The sequence below is a fragment of the Lepisma saccharinum genome, chromosome 3 (assembly GCF_977018435.1).
Source record: "Lepisma saccharinum chromosome 3, izLepSacc3.1, whole genome shotgun sequence".
Lineage (NCBI taxonomy): Eukaryota > Metazoa > Arthropoda > Insecta > Zygentoma > Lepismatidae > Lepisma > Lepisma saccharinum.
Window position 1 is genome coordinate 107,837,644 of NC_139231.1, and position 21,755 is coordinate 107,859,398.

At 37.7% G+C, this 21,755-nt stretch overlaps 1 protein-coding gene across 8 annotated transcripts in view; it reads right to left on the reverse strand.

Annotated features, from left to right (window-relative positions):
- LOC145985288 (uncharacterized) overlaps nucleotides 1-21,565 on the reverse strand; it is a 59,424-nt gene extending 37,859 nt beyond the window's left edge. For 6 of the 8 annotated variants that reach the window (XM_083119123.1, XM_083119121.1, XM_083119117.1 and 3 more), the window contains exons 1-3: nucleotides 21,187-21,565; nucleotides 17,270-17,347; nucleotides 4,889-6,613 (exon numbers count right to left, since the gene is read on the reverse strand). In XM_083119123.1, the coding sequence (XP_082975249.1) occupies nucleotides 4,889-6,613; nucleotides 17,270-17,303 (1,759 nt within the window). In that variant the 5' untranslated portion in view covers nucleotides 17,304-17,347; nucleotides 21,187-21,565. Of the gene's footprint in view, nucleotides 1-4,888; nucleotides 6,614-17,269; nucleotides 17,348-21,046; nucleotides 21,114-21,186 lie in introns of those variants that run through there. The other 2 variants (XM_083119116.1, XM_083119118.1) reach the window with 2 other exon arrangements.
- Between the last annotated feature and the right edge of the window lie 190 nt (nucleotides 21,566-21,755).

Consider the following 21,755-nt stretch of genomic DNA (forward strand, 5'->3'; position numbering starts at 1 on the left):
CAGTCCACTTTATGCACAGGCAGGCTAATCTAGACCGGTACTATTCTATAATGTGAGATTCAAAGAACTACAACTTTCATTATAGCATTTTGCTTGCAAGCGTTGTTTCAATGTTATGAGTCCTCAAAAAACAGCATATTTCTATGATGTATGTATCCAACAGGTTCATTGCAGGCACTATCATTTATCACTTATGTTGAAAAATATATTAAGACCAACAGTACAGAATGGAAACAACCAGCAGAAATGTGGGTAGAGTGAAGTTGTGGGATTTAATCCCTGAACCTTGATTTATTGGCTTTATTTTACTTCAGTTTTTTTTTTCCACTTTTGACTAATTTGCGAAGATGGGGATGAATGATGATGTGATGAAATTGATGAGTGGACACACTCAAACATCCATGCCCAGGCTGGGATTCGAACCCGTGACCCCCGGCATCGTAGCAAAATGTGCTAACCACTCCACCATGAGGGCCGGATAATCCCTGAACCCTTAATGTCAGATTTTTTACAAACTACATTTAAGTTGCATATTCTATCTTATGCTTTTTAACTGAAGATGAGCTGCTTATTATTTGTCAGAAATTCAAACTCTACGGATTGGCCATTCCATTGACTGGTTACAGTGTATGGTGTATTAAAAGAAAAAAATCAAATATGTAAGTTTCAAATGCAACCACGAATCTCTGCTGTATAGTTGAACACATGCAGGATCCTGTTACATTATAACAAGGCGTTAAAAAGGAAAACGTTTCTCGGTCAGTCTCTCCCTCTCTCTCCATGCACATTCATGCATGCAAGCTCATAAAAATTCTATCTCTAGTCATAACTTCTTGTATTTTCCTCTCTTTATGTAACTTTTCTCTTTTATGTAACTCTTGGAGATAATTGTGACCAGATAGTGAAAGTAATCAAGGATCAGACACAGAGGTACATTTACGTCAAAGAATGGGAATGAAAACCCATTAATATCCAGTGGTAAGACTGAGTCCTTCACTCAGAATGCTCAGTCATTAGTAGCGAGCAAAATTAATAGAAAACCTTAGAAAATGGGCAAAGCTGTTTTCACTTAAAAGCTTATGGGCTTTTCCCCATACGAATATATACATATTTCCCCAACTGGTCTAGAAAACATTTCATGCAGAAAGAAATTCAGATTTGTTGTATTGTAATTCTCTAACATATTGAGTTGAGCTGCATGAAATTCTGATATGTTGTATCATAATTCTCTAACATATTGAGTTGAGTTGGTTTTAGTTTTAAAGCCCACTTTATGCACAGATAAGCTAATCGAAACTGGACCTACAGTTTACATCCAAATGACTATGGGTGTCAAACGGGTATCGAACCTGGGACTCCTTGATTAAAAGGCAACGGTTTAACCACTATGCCACCAGGGAGGCTGCTTCTAACACATTGATTGCAAGTGACTACTGACATATGGAGGGACAGGACTTTTCATGGATTTAACATTTAGTACACAAGAATCTCTCCTGCATCCTACCCTCTTGGTACGAGAACTTTTCCAGTGTGAGTACGTGCTTTCCAAACTTGTCAAGATGTACAAAAAAAAATTTGCAAGAGAATCATTATAGAGATGAAATCAGTAAAAAAAATTATAACCATGTATAAGCAAAGCATTGTAGCAATCTTACGGAATAGATTTACAGATAATTGGTTCTATTGTCAGCCCAATTGATGCTGGGTACACCTAATTTGCAGGGAAGCACGACAAATGAACACTCCAAGGACATGTAATCAGAACATTCTCCCATTTTGAAAAAAAAAAGTAAAAATTTACCAATAATTTATGCTGCACGTGGTGCAGGTTTTATTGGAAACCAGAAATCTGCTAAAAGTTCAAGTTCAAACAGTAAGGTAATATGTATCTACACCCACCGCAAAATGACTTCGGACCTCATGTGAAATCGGCCCAAGTTCCTTTTGTTTTATTGTGATTTCATCATGCTACGAATGCAATTTTTACATGGTTCAATTGCGATGTACATCTCTTAACACATACTGCGGAGTTTTAGTGATTACTTAAGGTTTTGTTCAATATATGCTTTCGTGGTTAGGTTAGGTTTGGTTCCCTTAGCATTAAAATAGTCCCTAAATGAATTCTACTAAGGTTCCGATTTACTTCTACATTCATTCCCACGCTTCTACAATATTTACTGTCGCTTGTCGACGAAGAATATCTTGTCCATGACAAGTGCGTAAGGTAATTTTCAAGTTGTTTTATTTCAACATAAATAACTTTTTTTTTTTAGTCCAAACAGTGCTCATTACTTTAAGGAAGGTTCAAATTTTGTGAGACAATGATTTCCAAAATTCTATGATATTTAGTCTTTGTGCTAGGAGAAATCATAAAACAATTGGAACCGTTACCGTGAAATCTGCCATAGTAAGCGGTCTATCACTTTGTAGCCTTGTATCTAGTATAATAAGTATTCTAAAAATATATTTTAAGAAATACATTTAAAAAATACTAAACTTATTTTACTTACGATTAGTGAGTATGTACTATTTCCAAACAACGTTTCAGGAATCAACTGTTCCCTTCATCAGGTTCCTTCTTGACTAGCGAGATCGCTTCATAGCCACGTCAAATTGAATTAAAAACAAGGAAAAATGATATAGGAATAACTATTGTAGAAAAGGAATTGAAGGGAACAGTTGATTCCTGAAACGTTGTTTAGAAATAGTACATACTCAATAATCGTAAGTAAAATAAGTTTAGTATTTTTTAAACATATTTCTTTAGAATACTTATTATTCTGTAATTGTGAGTAATTCGCACACCCACAAGATATGAGCTTGTATCTAGTGTTGTTTTGTTTCGAACACGGAATTCTGTCTGCATGAACGTATATGACAGCAGTGTATTACTGCTGATAAGCAAGTTCATTTCATTTCCTATTGTTAGTTGACACAGGAAGGGTGACTTCCTGCTGTACTGTGTGTGATAAATTGCTGTGTTTCCGTGTGGTGCACTTTGTGGTGGATATTTTCCTACTGTATTTGTGTCAGATATTTGACTACTGTACAGGTGTATTTGTGATATGCTGGGAAAGTACTGTAGTAGTGTGGAAAAAGCCAGCATTATTGCATGGCAAAGTGAAAACGTCCCGATAAAGACGATATGTAAACAAACAGGTCATGCAAAATCAACCATAATGAAGGTACTGGCAGCCCCCAGAGGACTGCCTCAGACTGTCATTCCAAAGCACAAATTCGGTGGTGGGAGGAAAGAAAAACAACCAAATCTACAGACGCTCTCCTAATTGAGAGAAATAAAGAAAAACCCTCGACTGAGAGTCAGACCTTATAAGAAATGCACCTGAGTCTGCTGGAAAACAGTGTTCGCACGATCCAGCACCGTTTACAAAAAGACTTGGATTTGCCGTGTCGTACTGCTGCTAAGAAGCCACTATTCACTGCCCGCATGAAGAAAGACCGTCTTGCTTTTGCAAAGAAATATGCACACTGGACACCAGCACAATGGAGGATAGTCATGTTTTCCGATGAAAGCTCATTCCAACTGTACCGAATGGGAGCTGCTAAGATTCGACGACCATCATCTTCAGATCGATATGACCCAAAGTATACGGTTCCGGCCGTCAGGCACTCCCAGTCTGTAATGGTGTGGGTGAAAATGGTAGGGCAGGTTTATATTTTTTACCACAAAACGTGACGATGAACGCAGACCGATATATCAACATTCTTAAGGACCATTTAGTGGATATGCTTCAGATCCACGAGTGTGATCTTTTCATGCATGATAACGCTCCTTGTCACACGGCTAAGAAGGTAAGGAAATGGCTTGAGGAACAACAGATAAAGATGTTAGAGTGGCCTAGGAATAGCCCCGATCTCAACCCAATTGAAAATTTTTGGCATCGTATGAAGCAATTCCTGGGAAATAAAAAGATTCTGAACCTACAGCCCCTCCAAACAGAACTTTCCAAAGAAAATATGGTGCTTTGACATGGACTTAAATTACTTCTGATGTCTTAGTGATTCCATGCCCAAGCACATCCAAATGGTTCTCAAAAGTAAAGGCAACATGACTCCGTACTAATGTATGCATTCACTTTTTTTTTGGTTCCGTGCGACTTACTCACTATCATATATAAGCATAAATTCGAATTAGTTAATTTACTTACGTAAATTTACTTCGAATTTATGCTTATAATATATGCATTTTTTGCTGTATCTAAAAGCTTAATAATAGCTTTTCACATGAATCTTCTGTATTTTTTGTGCTTTTGTTATGAGGTCCGAAGTCATTTTCCAGCAGGTATACATGTATGAACAGTGAAGAGCACATTGCCATTGCTAGGGACTTATTGAAAATACCCTGAATTTTCTACACCGTACACCCTATCATCAAAAATAACCCTGCATTGCATATAGCCTCTTGATTTTTGCTATTACATCGCATGTCTACCAAAGATGAATGTCAACTGTTTTAACAATTTTGTAACAAAAAAGTAAAGTGCTCCCCTGTTCTTAGCACCATGCCATGAAGGCGTGTGTTGTGGTGGTGGTAACGACTTTCTTGATCCGGTTGTGAGTGGGGTGATGTGATCAGAATCACGCCCCTGACCACCTTTACCCCCCAGGGTTTCCCCCCAGGTACCCATGTTATTAGAAGCTGGGTGGGTGCCGCGGCCGCTTCCAAAATTAGAAAAGTTCCCAGATTTGAACCGCCCGGGGCTCGAACGTGGTACCTTTAGCATGATAGTCAGACGCGTTACCGACTGAGCCACCGTGGCCACCAATTTTGTAACAGCAGCAACTTTTTCCTACGTGTGGGTAAATATAACGAACAAGAGGTCGAAAGACCAATTTGGAAGAAAAATGTATCCACACATCAACTTACCTGAAGCAGCTGGTGTAGATGCACTGAATAGATTAAGCCCACCAACAGCATTAGTCGTTATAGCAAAACCCAACTCAGCGGGCTTGGTGCTAGATGTCGACATCACTATCTTAGGAGTAGCTTGACTAAACACATTACATCCAGGTGATGAGCTACCTGAAGGTGACACAAGGAAACTGTCCACAGGTTTGTCCATCTTGAAATCAAAAGAACTTGATGCAACTGATGTCTGGCCAAAAAGGCTGAATGACAATGTTGAAATGGTTGAAGTGACAGTGTTCTGGCCAAACAAGCTGTATCCTGTGGTTGATATTACAGAGCTGTTACCGAACAAACAATAGTTCGCTGAAGAAACGGGAATGTCTACAGGATGTGATGCAGATGCCTTAGTTGTCGAAACCGAAGAGTCGTTCAAGAGATTAAACACAGATTTTGTAACTGGTGAGAAAGTAAAAGTGGCGGCAGATGAGGATGTGGTACTCGGACAGCTAAGCGATGTGCCTTGACCAAACAAGCTAAAACTGTTTGCGCAGACAGAAGTGGGCATCTCAAATACATTGTGCTCTGATGATGGAACTGTAGACTGGGTGCGAACTTTCAAGTTGCAGCTTTGGATAGAAGCAGCCGTGCTTTTGGGAAAGAGGCTATAAGCTGATGTGCAACTTGTGGTATTTTCACTAGAACTGGTTGCAAATATACTTGGACTGAAGAGGTTTGAATTGGATGAGGTGGTTTGACCAAACAAACTGAAGCTGGAAGGTCCAGATCCGAATGCACTGAATCCTGAATGTCCTGAACTGAACAGACTACTAGGGGGTCCAAATGAAGATTTAATGGTAGCAGAAGATGTCCAAGTTGAAGGTTGGGGATATTCTACCCTACATATAATTCCAGATGAAGTAGATAATGGTTCTGACCTCAAAGCCTCAGTCCCGGAGGTTGACAAAAGTGAACGAACTAAAGACACTTGTTTAGTTACGACTGGAAGATTTGCCGAAGAAGCTGACTGGCTAGTGGTTTGCCAAGACAAAACACTACCTGCAAGAGGTCCAGTGTTCTGAGTTGAGCTGCCAGAAGATGATATTCCAGGTGTTCTTTGCACTGTCATATCCTTGAAGACATCAATATTTGAGCTAACAGACTGATGAGAGGCACTACCAGCAACAGAACTTTTCACTGTAGTGCACGAAGCAACACTTCCATTCGAGCTCGATGATTTATCACTGAAAAACACTGGGTTAAACTTCGGCGGCGACAAAATACCATGAGGAGGGCGAAGCTTTTTCTCTTGCGCCACCAGGACATTACTGCTGCTTTTGGCATCACTACTTGCTTCTAACTGGATAGACGATTCATTTGTTACCAAGTCCGATTGTTGATTACCAGATGTTACCAAGTCTGATTGTTGATCACCAGACACACTTTGATTTATGCTCAGTGAACCTAGTGCAGGTGTCACCAAGTCGACAACACCAGAAGCATTGCCTCCTGATTTCTGGTAGCTGTGCTCTTTCTTTATCTGACACACCGTAGATGATGTTATTGGAGAGGTGGGCAAAGCTGCAACAGTCTTGGTGCAATCACTGAATATTAATCTTCTCCTCGTGTTGCGATTGTTGATTGTTGTAGATGTTGAGCTTGGAGCCGCAGCAGTGAACAAAAATGGATCTGATGAATCCATCTTTGCATTTTGTGTTGACCAAATAGATATATTGGGAGAATTACCTGTAATAGAGAAAATGACAACATAAGAAATAGAAAGGTATCGAACCTAAAACTCTTCAACAAAACTTGTAGTTAACAACTTTTATTGTGCAAGTATGCACAAGATGTACACAAATAAATATTGAAGTTGTAAGTGTTTTGTGTGGTTATTTAAGTAACCCCAGCTGGGTGTCTCCTACATGTGATGAAAGACCAACTGTGGAAGTTTCTATGTGCCTAAATTTGTTTCCTAACTCTACCGCATGACAGCTCCAGTTGTAAAGATGGCAGTGACTTCTTAAACTGATATTCATTTGTGTACACCCTGTATTTCATAGGGTTGTAAATATTGAAAAATTGTAGATTCAACTTGGAAAATATATTTAGTGTGCACTGAATTACACATTTATATCGTTAATCAAGTGCACAACAATGTATACAAATACAGGGTGTCCAAAAGGAACTCTGGTTTTCAATTAAATTTATTTTAAGATATGTTAAAATAACAATGCAGATGTAGTGATGGGTTCAAGCCGTTCATTTGTGCGAGTCGACTCATGAGCGCTCGCTCACTGAGAAGAGTCATTCAAAAGAGTCGCCAAGCTTCTTTTTCTCGAAACACATGCCTGAAGAGGGGGAAGGGGGTAGGAGGTGTTGAAGCCGATGATTGTATTTAAGTAAACGAACACAACGTACGTCCTTCAAGATTAATAAATTGTATTGCATTTTTGTGTATGTGTGTGTGCGTGTAGCCGACTAGATGGCCAAGATTCTGAAGTAATCGACATTTGATCTTGCCACAGAAGTTCCCGGGTTCTAGTCCCGGTCTGGGCAAGGATATTCTTTACGAGTGTCCCTTCATCTATATCATCCTCATCGTCGCGATTACTTAAAATTTGAAGAAAAGTGGCATAAAATAAGAAAAATACAAATACGATTCTGTATGTGTGTGGATATACATATGTGTAAACAGTAAACACACACACACACAAACAAAATTTATTGCACATACTTGTTTTCATTACTCTGCCTCATGAGTGAGATTTTCTATATTTGTATCTTGTTTCAGTTTACATTTCATGCTGCGGATAATGCAAATTATGCAGTACGATAGCATACACAGAAATGCTATATAATTATATCAACCTTTTATTAGTAATAACGTGCATTTACATATTCTTCCTTTTTTGCATTCGATCACTGGTTTTAATATCGCAACAAATGTGAGAAAGCAAGTCAACAAAATGCACTCCAGATCTGCGCTGCGACACATGCTTGCATTTCCACGAGCATCACTCGTTCACGACTCTTGAAACAGCACGAAGAGTCACAGCACAGTCCCACGACTCTTTCCCCATCATTCGTTCACAACTCTCGAGACGGCACGAAGAGTCATTAAGCACCTTAACGACTCGCTTGCCTTAGCGACTCTTCTCCTCCCTCATCGTTCACGACTCTCGAGATGGCACGAAGAGTCGTGGAGCACCTTAACGACTTGCTCGCCTTAGCGACTCTTCTCCTCACTCATCGTTCGCCCGCGAGTCGCGAGCTCTCTTACACAAATACGCGGCGGCGGCAGTCTCGTTAGCAGACTGGATCTACAGTTTAAAGTAGGATCCACCCGCTCGCTCTCTGCGGATGGCTAACAGCTGTGTTTAAGAAATATATATCGCTCTTGAACATTATCCATGTCCATCCCATATCCATGTCCATAGCTTTTTGTTGTTCTACAGTCATTCAATATAAGTTTCTGCCAATATCATAATGTATGATCGAATTTCTATAAAGCGGGCCAAATTATACGTATGTATTTTTTTTTAATGTTGCTTTCTACTAGTAAAACACCTTAACACGTAGGCTCACCGCAGATGGCCAACAGCTGTTTATATCACTCGTGAACATGACCCATGTCCATCTTACGTAGTTGTTCCTAATTCTGCAGTCATTCAATAAAAGCTTTTTTGCAGTATCATGTACGATGAGATTTATGATTAAACTTCTATATTTATTCTTTAATGCTGTTTTCATTAGTAAAATATTTACACGTTAATGTTAATGAAATATTTCACGTCATATGAAAACTATTTTGTCAGACAATGTTTAAAGTTCACTTTATGCTCAGATAGTCTAATCGGGATTGAAGCTACATTTTAAACTGGGGGTCTAAATCACTGGGCAAGGTGCCTCCACCGAGGATCGAATCCGAGACAGGAAGCGATTTCCTTACCAGGATTTAACAAGGAATGAAAGGATGGCTGAATAACATAAATAAAACATACTCCATGGTGCATGTTCTTTGTTTCTTGGTTTCTATGTTGGCCAGCTTGAAATAATCTTGGAGTGACAGATAAGTGGTATCGCCCTCCTCAAAGTAAGCCTATTGACACCGAAAGTTCCGGGTTCGAACCCCAGCGCAGAGATGAGTGGTAATCTGAATTTAACCTCTTGTCAATTACTCTAATCACCATCCATCCTCCGTCGTTGCCTTGTAACGATACCTGGTGGATCCCACTTTAAACTGTAGATCCAGTCCCGATTAGCTTATCTGTACGTAAAATTCATTCATCCTCGCTGTCAATACTAAGTAATTAGGTATAAAAGATGCATAAATACAACAAAGCGTGTTAGGCAGTTAAAATATTAAAATTGAATTAATAAATTATAAAATATAATTACTGCATGCTAATTTATAAGAAATTATAGCATTTTAAAATTTGTTTGTTCCTTAATGGGAAAATAACTAGTAGCTTATTTCTTCTGTTCATTCTCATGTTAACAGATTTGTTTTCTTGGATAAATAAAATTGAACGTGTAAATTAAAAGGTTTACATGTGCACGAAGCGGAAGAGCAACTCGATCGAGTATCGTGGTGAGACAAGATGACTTGGCACATCGTTTCAACTCGTGAATGAGAATGCATATCTTGTTCGCGATTTGATTTCAAGTTAAAAACACCTGTCTGGTCTTGTTCGCTTATCGATTTCAAAGCATAAATCGGTATCGTTACTCCAATGAGACGAGATTCTCAGACAGTACATTTTACACAGAGTGTCTCTCATCATCTCACCAACTTTGGAAGGGTTGGCCCTGTTTTCATTGCGATTTTGTAATGTCCTGCTACTTGTCAAACTGATTCACTTCCAACAATTTCAGTCGCCTCTGTGGAGGAGTGGTTTGAACAGTGCACTAAGAGGAATCTCGGAATTGAGTGTCACTTCATCAATTTCATTATATCATCACTGATTTTCATGTTCGCGATTAGCCAAAGTGGCAGAAGAGCAAAGCCTGGGCAAAAGTGGTATCCCGAGCCGCTATGTGTTTCCACCGAATATCGGCCTCAGGACTCCCTGCCCTCGTGCCGCGATGTGCTAACCACTCTGCCACGGGGGCCGGCCCTCCCCATCACATCTCTGTTTTATACTAAAGGCTATGACTGAATATGAATTTAAAATTTTGTGTGCGTCACTTAGGCTATTTTGCACCCTTCACTTTATACGGGATCCAGCCCCTTACCAGAACTAAAATAACATAACTGTAATGTCCTGTAGTAACTAAAATATTAAAATAATCTGACCGGTTAAATGCTGAGGCTGTAAAGGCACTCAGCACACATAAGGACAAAACACAGGACAACACACACACACACATTCCTACGAAAATTATACTGGCCGTAGGTATAGACGCCAGAGCCTCGTTAGTCTGCAAAATGCAGTCCAGGGTGTACTATGTGGAAGTGAGGTTGACAATTGGGTGTACTGCGTGGAAGGATCATCCCTTACATCCCTTAAACTATATTTCTCGAGACCCTTGATGTGCTAACCACGCCGGCATACATTATAGAATACTTGAGTTAGTTTTGTCAATATTAATTTTATTGATTGCATTTTTGTTTTGCAATGATTTTGCGCACTGAATTTTCATATTTATCTTTGCTTTTCATTTGTGTTTTACTTTTATTTTGTATACAATGCTGTGTTTCTATTGGTGTAAATTTGTGATTCGTCTCTAATAACTTTATCATTCCAATGTGATTTAAATTTTAATCTTCTAATCTCACGTGTATAATATGTAAGTATATGTATGTACACATGCATACAGAGAGAAAGAGAGCGATTGTATTGGGAAATTGCATGATATGATCGTTAGAGGGGAAATCCCCACCGTTCCCTGCATAATTTCAAATTTGTTCCTTGTATTACACAAAATATATTAAATTAATGTTATAACAAATTGAATATCCATTATAGATCGGATTATAAGAAATTATGTATAACTGCGTGTGTGAGCGTGTGTTTGTCTCTCAGGTTCTTTATAAAAAAAATCACAAAAACAGAACATAATGTAGTATTCAAATATAAAAAGACCTTCATTTCACGAGTCCACTTATAATTAATTCATTATCATGTGGTTTGTTCTATTAGGTAATTCTTAACTGAATATAAAAAATTGTAAGTTATAATTTTTGTTTTAATACATGTTTCTTATTTTCACTAAAGGTTTATCATTTGAACTTGTGCTTGCTGCTTGTATTACGTCATTTTTGGATTTGGAGTAACAGAAAACAAAAGGTGTTTATTGTCTTCGATCTTGCTTTAGAAAATAATGATTGGTTGATTGATTTGGTTTATTTTACTTCGCTTTTCTGTCACTTTTTTTGGGTAATCGCGAAGATCAGGATGAGTAATGAGGTGTACTAACCACTCCACCATGGAGGCCGGCGCTTTAGAAAATAATTAAAAGTAACAATCGCTTTCCACACTAAGTATTTTGTGTTGCAAATTATAAATTACTGCCCCCCTTTTCTGATTCACCCTAATAGCATAGTGGTTAACGCTGTCATGTATTAAAATGGTTTGCTTGGCAAAAATTGTTTTAAGTCCACTTTTATGCTCCAATAGGCTAATCGGGTCTCCCCGATGGCGTAGTGATAACGTCGCCGGTAATCAAGGGGTACCGTGTTCAATACAAAGTGGAGGTTCGGATCCCACTTTAAACTGTAGGTCCAGTCCCGACTATCCTATCTGCACATAAAGTGGACTTAAACAATAACAACTCAAAATAGGCTAATCGGAATATTGTAATCAAGAGGTCTGTGCCTAACACCTTCCCAAAATTTTTACAGGACTCCCCTAATATTTTTTACTAACATTTAATTTCTTGTAATTTTAGCGCTAATGGTTTGGCCGAACTTGAAACTACAGGACAAATTTGTTGGCTGTTCTTCGCTGCCCATCATGGGCTGAGGTTGCACGCTCTCTCTCTGCAAACAACACTCGCGAGTTGCGAGCTCGACTCTTTCCTTCGTTCAAAGAGTCGCTAAAGTGTGCCACGACTCTTTGAACGAAGGAAAGAGTCGACTCGCGAGCATGCTCCTTCCCCTTTCATCGTAGTACACAGCATGTTTCAGCCAGCTTTACTCAACTAGGGGTAGGGAAAAGGAACAGAGAGGACCCCCCCCTCCCTCTCCTCTCCAGTCCCCATTTGCTGCCTGCAGAATCGACTTGCTTTCTTTCAAAAATTCCGGCCGCCAGGCGAGTATACACTTGCGCATGCGCCTTCCTCGCAAAATTCGTGGAAAGGAGAGGGAATAATGGAATAATAGTTGCTTGGCGGGCGGAGGAGTCGTGGCACACATACGACTCTTTGAACGTGTCGTTCAATTCTGGTGAACGAGTCGTTCACCGCTGACAAGAGAGAGTCGTTACTTTTGAACGACTCGTTCACGAACGACCCATCAGTATGCAGATGGTCTATGTTATCAAAGTATAATGTTATAAGATGTACTTGTTGATGTGTGCACCATTTACAGACAACAAAACAGAAATTCCAGTTCACACAGCACCCAAGGTGAACAAATCCATAGGAAATGCTTGTAGGGTTTCTGTTATCACGTGGGGACAGACAGGTGGGTGATACACAAAGTCTTTTACCACGGGGGGACAGGTGGGTGATACACAGTATTTTACCTATCCCCCCCCCCAAAAAAAAAATCCATTGGTATGGAACTGCGACTTCACAGTGTCAAGTCCTCAATTGCCTGTTCATTTTTCTGGTAATTGCTGTTGAGTATATTCACCACAACTGCTACATAAATAGGTGGTGGGCCTTTAACACGTTGAAAAATAGGCTCTCTAAATTCCCAAGCTGTGGAAACATAGTTCACTAGGGTAAGAGTCTGTGTCACTGTCCTGTGAACAATATGCAAACTGTAACTTGAACTTGAGTGTGGTTTGACGTGCAATTCTGTTTTAATGTCTGTGTAGGTGCAAATGATGCAATATTTTAGTTATAGTAGCAAGCAACAAAAGTTGTGCCATTGTACTTTGATAACATATACAGTTGAGACTGCTTTATACGACACTCACTTATGCGTAATTCTGTTTTATACGTAAATATCTGTAGGTCCCTGCAAAATATATTTCAAAACGTGTTAATTAAACCATATTTGTACGCAATGCATTTATACATAATAATTTTCATAACATACAGTTGATTTGTATGTAACCAAGCTACAACAATGTCACAGAAGTATACATTTCTTGTCACTACAAAAAAAAAAAAAAACAAGGCAAGTTTCACATACGAAACATGACAAGTGGGGGATGGAAGTGTCGCAGGGAAAGCAAGAAGAAGCGACATGCGATATGAAATCAGAGGAGAAAGATTTGCCGCAGTTGTTCAGAACATGAGATGTATTTTGTATTGTACGTAATTGCAAATACGGAAGTACACATGTTAAAAAGATGATAATAGCTGATGTTTGCAGTTTTTCATAATTAAAACAGAACAGCACAGGTTCAGTGAACGTTTTAGTTGCTACTGGTCAGTCATGGAGAAGAACAGAAAGAGGAAAAGTTACATGCCTGACCAGAAAGTAAAACTTACACGGGAAGTTGATGCTAATCCACACAAAACCAAAACTGAAATAGCTGCAAATTTAGGCATCGCTTATTCCACACTTTACAACTATTAGTAAAAGAAATGCTATTTTAGATGATTTTTTTAAATGGGGTAGTAAATCAACAAAAAGCAGCCATCAACAACAGGTAAGATATGCAGAAAAAGACCTTCTTACCTGGTTTCAGCCAAAACATGCTGCAGTTCTATCAGTTAGTGACATGTTGAAAACAAGAGTGATGGATAGATAGCAATAGAATAACCTGTATTATATCTTGTTCCTCAAAATAGATACAATTACAGGATTTTAATAATGATATGACATGGTATCAAAATTAACATTTTTGCTTTTTACAGGTCTCAGAAGAGAGTTCCATTGTTTTCTTTACATACATATTGTCGAAAGAACATCAGTTTATTGGATTTGTTTGTATAGAATATGGGAACTTACGATAAATATTGCATAAATTACTTGGTAGTTGTCAACATATGCGTTGTTATTTGACTTGAGATAAGTGAGGCGGATTTCAGTGCTCTCCAGTACCGGGGACACCATGTTTGGTTAACCATGAACGTCGACATTATTGACAGTTTTACAAATCGTGAATGCTTTAAAGTTTGTATACATGGAATTTGGAACAGATATAATTATATATTTCAATAATTCTGTGTTTATAATAAAGCAAATATTCATCTTCAAGATTGTGTTAATAGCTTAATACTTATATCCTTTCTGCTAGTAGTATCTGCTTTCTGCTTGGCTCGGCTGTTTTCGAGAGCGGAGCTTTTATTAGTGGTTTGTGGACCGCAGTTTCACGAGCATCTACCCTTCACCATATGATACTTCAGGAGCGTTAGTTTCCTGCACAGTGGCTGCAAGCAGAGAGGTTGCTGCTTCCCAACAGGCTGATGAGAGAGTTTGGGGTCATAAAATTTCATGAAATCGAGTGTGATAGGAACTAAATAAGGCATTTAACATTAAGCACATTAAATAATATTTTAACAGTGCAAGCTGTGCACTATCTATGTCACTGATATATATATATATATATATATATTAAGTAGTAATCCCAGTTATTCCTCACAAACAGACTTGTGATGGAGTGGTCAGCATAATGTGCCATGAAACCAGAGATCGCACACTGTAATTTCACACCATTTCAACTCTAATATCCTTCATTGTGATTAAATCAAAAGGTGGAAAAGCAGCATAAAATAACAAAACACAAACAGAAAGATATATTTAAATAACACAAAAGTATGGATGGGGCAGATTAACCAGTACTCTTTCAGTATTGGCTGACATAGGAATAACAGTGTATTGGTAAAATTAGCAAAAATTTTACTGATCTAATATGTCTATGAATGTCTAGCCCCATGATCATGTGGTCTAAGGTGCAAGCTTTAGGTTAACAACATGGGACATGCACAGGTTCAGTCAAAAGCAAAACAACTTTTCTCCTAAGATTTAGGCCAGTGTGTGGGACCGGTGGCCACCAACCATCGTTAGTAAACAGAACAACTGAATGTGTTTAGTCAATTTAATAGGATCCCGGGAAATGAAGTCTCATGGACAATGGGGGAACACCTTAAAGCAGGATTTTTAACTGGTGGTTTTACAGGAATGGTGACCTGTTTTTAACAAGTGTTTTTTTTAACTAATCCTTTTAACACTCTTGACGCAGCATAAAATGATTTGCGTCTAGAGGAAAAAGAACCTGAGGAAGAGGGCAGCCAAACCTTGAAACGTAGTTTTGAAATTCTGTACTCACTCACGTAAGTAAGATTATTTTATACAAATTTTGTATAGATTATATTATACAGTAACTCGCACAAAACGTAAATATGTTACATAGCAAATAGAATTGTTTCAGCGGCAGAGCATGTTGAGTGCTGGGCTCAAAATGTCACCACCAATGATCCCAGCTTTGAATTCTGTTGTAGGCAAGGGTGTTTCTTCCCGGCTGTCCATCAATTTCATATCATCATTCATCTTCATTGTTACATTTACTAAAGAGGTAGAAAAGCAATGCAAAATAAGAAAAATACAAAAAAGACAAGGCCAATAACAATCAAGTGGGCCTCTATTATTCCATTTAATATAATTAGAATCTACAGGGGGAAAAGGATCATTAATATTATATGGTGCATTCAACGCAAATGTAAATACCGTATTTACTCATGTATAATGCACACTTTTTTCCAAAATTTTTGCCCCCAAAAACTGTGGTGCGTTTTATGCACGGAATAATTCAGACAGCCAACATGAAACCATACAGGGTCGTTCCATGATTTTGGGACACTTCCATTGATTTTTCATGTTTACGGAACCCTATCATGTTATATATCGTTGTAAAGCTTGAATCCTGCAGTTTCTGAATATGGAAACAGTATTCCATACAAGATAACGACACTAATGAGAAATGTGGTTGAAATAAGTTCATCAAAACCTGAAGAAACATTCTGATTTTTATGGTACTTTGGATGAAAGAAAACAAAAAAAAAAGATAATAAAAATTGAAATGTATTACTAGCCAAATAATATGACCTACATGGAGTGTGTAAATTCCTTAATGGAAGAAATCTTGTGCTGCTAACTGCTATTTGGAAGGTCCTGAATATGCCTCGTATAAATGTTACATTAGTCACGGAAAGAGAAAGTATATATTTTGAAAAAGGAATGAACAATTGAATAGATATGACGTCATTCACTCTTGATCAGCATAGCAACAGCTTTACAACCTACAACTGAGAAAGACATTTCTTGAAACTGGATTGTTCTGCGCATTATATATGAGATATAATTTTTTGTCACTTTTACCCTTCAAAAACCAGGGTGCGCATTAAACACGCACGCGCACTATACACACATAAATACGGTAACAAAATGAATCAATCTGGAAATTATTAATGTATTTAATTGCATCAGGGTTTAAATGTTTGTGAATGCATATATTTTGCATATTTAACAAACGAAAAATTATTACTATGTGTTGTCTATGTGCTTCACAGACTAATTGAGTCAAACTTTGCTACAGTTTTAAAGCATCACACAGACCTGTTCGACCCCCTCCTGAAACCGATAGTTGGCAAATACAATGAGCAACTTATGCACTAAAATTAATTACAATTCATGATGCCTAGATTATAAGCAAGGTTACAATACTGATGACAAACACAAGCTCTGAGGTCAAATGTAGGTCCGAGCAATAACTTGAGGTAATGAAAGAAATCTGGGATAAAAAATGATATAGGGTTAATATGTACAGTCATAAATCTTTTAGGATTCAATCTTTTTTCTATCCAATGTTTCCCAACAGAGTAACAATATAACTAATAAATATAAGTTCTTTCCCATCATATTTTAACTGAGGATTTTCATAAGTTGTACAGCCGAATGAGGACTGCATTTGTGCATATTACAAAAAAATATAATTATAATAATTTGTAAGGAATTGTATTGTGAAAAGTAGGTTATGAAATATATATTTAGTCAAAATTTTTAATTCTTGGAATGAGTCTTACATTATAAATATATGCATACAAACATTAGCAAATTTGGATTCTGTGGAACGGGTGCATGATCACTTAATATATGGAACTTGATCCCAAAAAACTGTTACAAAACACACTAGTACAATAATAATAATTTGATGTTCACCTTGTAGCAATTTGGAATCTAAAACATCATCCCGATTAGTATCTACCCATCACAGATATATTCTATTATGAGTGCTTATGAAAATTCCACCACCATCAAAGAACTGAAACCACAACTACCTGTGTTACTGCCTGGTGCTGAGTTTTCTGCCATGATCCACTCTACACAGTCAGCTGGCCAGACATCAGTATTATGTTCTGTAAATTGTAATAATAATTAATGTTAATGTATCCTTAACGACATGTGGAATGTACGAAATAAATTTAAATAAATGAAACTATAATAACTAATGGGGGGAAAAAACTTGTTCATGTTTTAAGTATATCCCCATGGTAAACAAAAGTTTAAAGCAATGGAAAATAAATCACAGTTAAAGTATATATTTTGGCTGCGACTATTTTCACCAGGAGGTGAGAATAGCATACAGGGCTATTTTCACCAGGGGAGCAAATTAAGAATATAGAGAATGTCTCCAATTTCGTTAATCTTTGGTATACTAACTAAATTTGGCAACCTAATCACGGATCTGATGTTAAAATGCAGGGGTCACATCTGGAAATAGGGGGAAAAAGGCGATATAAGTTCAGAATTTATTTTTTAAAAAGCTGTATCGCATTGTTTTACGAACAAAATTTTAACTTACCGGAAATGGTTCGTGTGGCTATCTGAGAACGGTTTGTGGGGCTACCCGTGCATGGTTCGTGGCAACATAAATATACATGTGTACAATTTTTTCACCTGACTTCTGCATTTAAACAACAGACTCGTGATTGGAAGGCCAAATTTAGTTAGTATAACAAAAATTAACAAAATTAGACACATTCTCTGTATTCTTAATTCTTACAGTCTTTTATCTTATTTTATTATATTCATTGGCAGTGTTGCTGAATTTACTGCTAACGAGATATTTTATGGGTGTGACTAGTCATCAGGTAGTGAGAACAGCAGAAACTGCTGAAGACCAGAAATTATATGATCAGGTGGGTAAAACTATCAAACCTGGGAGATGTCTGTAACTCGTTTATTCTGTAATTGTTGACATTCGTACTTACCTATTCTGCATTGCGAAACATTGTTTAACAAGGGATTTCACTTTTTTTAACTAAATTAGTATCTATTGTCGACATATAGAGTAATTATTGTTCGTTCTTTTCTCGCTTCCTGAACATGCAAAATAGCGGGCAAATCTTGACTATCGTTGTGTTTCAACCTTCTTAACAGAAAAATTCCCGCACAGTCCCAAACACCATTCACGCAGAGCCACAAAGACCATTTGGGATAGTATGACCATCCACAAATAGCACCAAAAACCATCCCCGCATACTCCAAAAACCATTCTGGATCGTATAACCATCCACGCACTATCTTGGTAAGGTTAGGTTAGGTTGCTTTAGGTTGGGCAATGTAGTGAAAAAATTGTGTTTGGAAACACCGGAGGATTACGTCATAAGATGCTCGCAAAATCCGGTTTAAGTACATGGATTGAAATGCAAGCAACAGCTTTCGTGCATCGGACGACATTATTAAAGAAAAATACATGATTTAGCAGCCAAATACATTGAAAAATGCGAGAAAACACTTCTACAACCTTCCAAAATTACAGAGAAACTCAATTCCGTAAGTACTTTCTCCTGTAAATTTGAAGAAATCCATTTCCCGGTTATGACATTTTTACCGATCAGGTGTTGTAAAGTATTTACTAAAGTAATTTTAGGAACGAGTTTACAATACCGGACCACTCTCAAATTTCTATGAAATTTCGCCTACTCACTAATCACAAATCTGCATGTAATAATTGGCGGTAGAGTATAGAAATCGAGAAAAAAAATGAAATAAAGTATGTTTTCTTAATGTAACGTAACCGTACCATAAGAACAGCAGCTTCACAGAACATGCCATTTTCCCCGAATGGGTGTCACTTATCGCACAACACTTCCGCAACATTGTGTTCAGACGTCACGGGAGAGACCTTTTTCATGTTAGACAAGACAAGGTAACGTGTCTCTTAGCAAAAATATTAATTTTTGTTTGTATTTATACTAAGGGAACCTAACCTAACCTCATAGGCATTCCTCGTCTGACGTCAATATTCAAGGTAGCCAGAATGTTGTGCGTAAAGGAAGACCATTAATGAATTGCGAAAGAAAGATGGTTCTGAATTGCTGTGTATAGACAATCACCGTGATAAATCACAAGGTTATTTTACAAGTTCTACACATAAATGTACAATTTTAACAAGTGACCGCCAAATATGAACTACAGATATGTCATCAGGACACCGAAATTAGTAAGTAGGAGAAATTTTGTAGAAATTGGAGAGTGGTTTGGTATTGTAAACTCATGCCAGAAAAATTAATATTTTAGCTAAGAGAACTATACCTTATCTTGCCTGTTGATTTCTTCATGTTGGGAAAATGGCGTCTTCCGTGGAGCTATTGTTCTTATGGTAGGGTTACGTTACGTTAAGAAAACATAGTTTATTTCATTTTTTTCTCGATTTCCATCTTGACCGCCAATTATTACATGCAGATTCGTGATTAGGAGTTCACAATTAGTGAGTAGGCGAAATTTCATAGAAATTATTTTTCTTTGTATTTATGCTAATGAAACCTAACCTAACAGGCCTAACCTAACCTCGTAGGCATTCCTCGTCTGTCGTCAACAAGATTGTTGTGTGTAAAGGAAGACCATTAGCTAATTAATTGCGAAAGAAAGATGGTTCCGAATTGCTGTGTATGGACAATCACCGTGGTAAATCGCAAGGTTATTTTACAAGTTGTACACGTAAATGTACAATTTTAACAAGTGACCGCCAAATATGAACTACAGATACGTCCATTTTGGTACTACTTTACTATACCTGAGACACCTGGGAATCATTTCTTTCGCACTTTTTTACATTGCTAATGTACCATTCTGCATTCCGGAACACTTATTTAGGTGAAATAATTGAATTTGTTAGGAAAGTAATGTATATTTCTTACATTTACGAGTACTTACTGTTCTTGTTTATTTCCACACACAACATGGCGATAGCTTACCGTTGATCGTTCCTTGAGCCAGAAAAAACATTGACGTTAGCCCAAAAATTCACGATAGCCCCACAAACCATCACGGGGACGAGGTATGCCTACTAGATTAGGTTAGGCCTGTTAGGTTTGGTTCCATTAGCACCCCTTTCGTTCAATTTAGCATATACGGACAATACGAGAGCGTATTGTGCTCTCATGCAGGAAGCAAATGGCGGCAGCAGCAATGGCGCGTTGGAAATAGATTTTCGTACAAAACCACATGCATTCGCATTAAAATGAATCAAAATTACATTCCCGAACATCAACAACGCTACAGAAAATGATTTGCGTAAGTACTTTCTCCTGTAAATTTGAAGAAATATGTCTCAGGTATAGTAAAGTGTTACCAATTGGAGAGTGGTCCGGTATTGTAAACTCATGCCCTAATTGGAATACTAAAAGCCCTAAATCTGACCTCCCCAACATAACAACGAAAGCATTTAGGAAGTTAATAACCCTTCGTACTTATGTCATCTGACATATTAGCAGCATCAGCCCACAACAGAACACCTTGCGGTGTTTTTTCAACTCCATGATGTGCAGAAAAGACGTACTTGTCTCCTATACGAAAATAAATGTACATCAACAACTAACGAATACACACATCCGTGTAGCAGGCCAGGCCACATTGCAGATCATGCACATGCAGATTAAAATCTGGTGAAAATAGCCACTCTGATATATTTTACAATCGTCAAGCTATCAACATCACTTAAGTATTCTCCAATTGTCAGTCACCTGCCAGCTTCCAAAGCATACACACTTAAAACAGACTGCAAATGTTTGCAAGTGAAATGTGTAATAAAATAAATTTTCGTAGCTTACCCGAAATAATGCAACAAAAAGAATAAACGGATCCATACTTTTTGCTAACCTATACAAGAAGAGGTTGCAATGTATTGCAGAAAGAATATTACACACACGAACATGTTTCAAAACAAAGTGAAACATTGACAAAAACTTACCGTTTCAAGTATCACGTTCTTAAATATCTTCGCTCGAAAAAAATCTTCTCGGACTTTCTCATTCTGCCTTATATGTAGATTTACGAGAGTAGTATCAGGTAATATGTCTATGATAATAACATGCTATATCAAGGATAATCTGCCATCCATTTATAGAACGTTATAAGATTAGGTACCAGTGCTCTCCCTTATCACACTACACTAGCGTAACCTTGCGTTCTGACATCACAGAGGAATTATTTTATACTTAGATGACATGCCTTGTTAAGTTAGGCTAGCTAGATTTAGTCCTCTTAGCATAAATATTACATTTTCAGTGTATTTAGGCTAATATAACAAAATTTAACAGACCTAACCCAACAACGTAGGCATTGTTCGTCTGACGTCAGAACACAGGGTTGCTCTAGTGTTGTGCGATAAGAGAAACCCCAGTAGCAGGAATGAATCAGTGGAATGAATGGTCATAGATCGGGGAATTCGCCATTCGGACACAGATTACACATTACATACAGGGTTTTTCAAAATGATTGTCGGGTTTTAATGAAGTTAATATAATAAAACTAACGTTG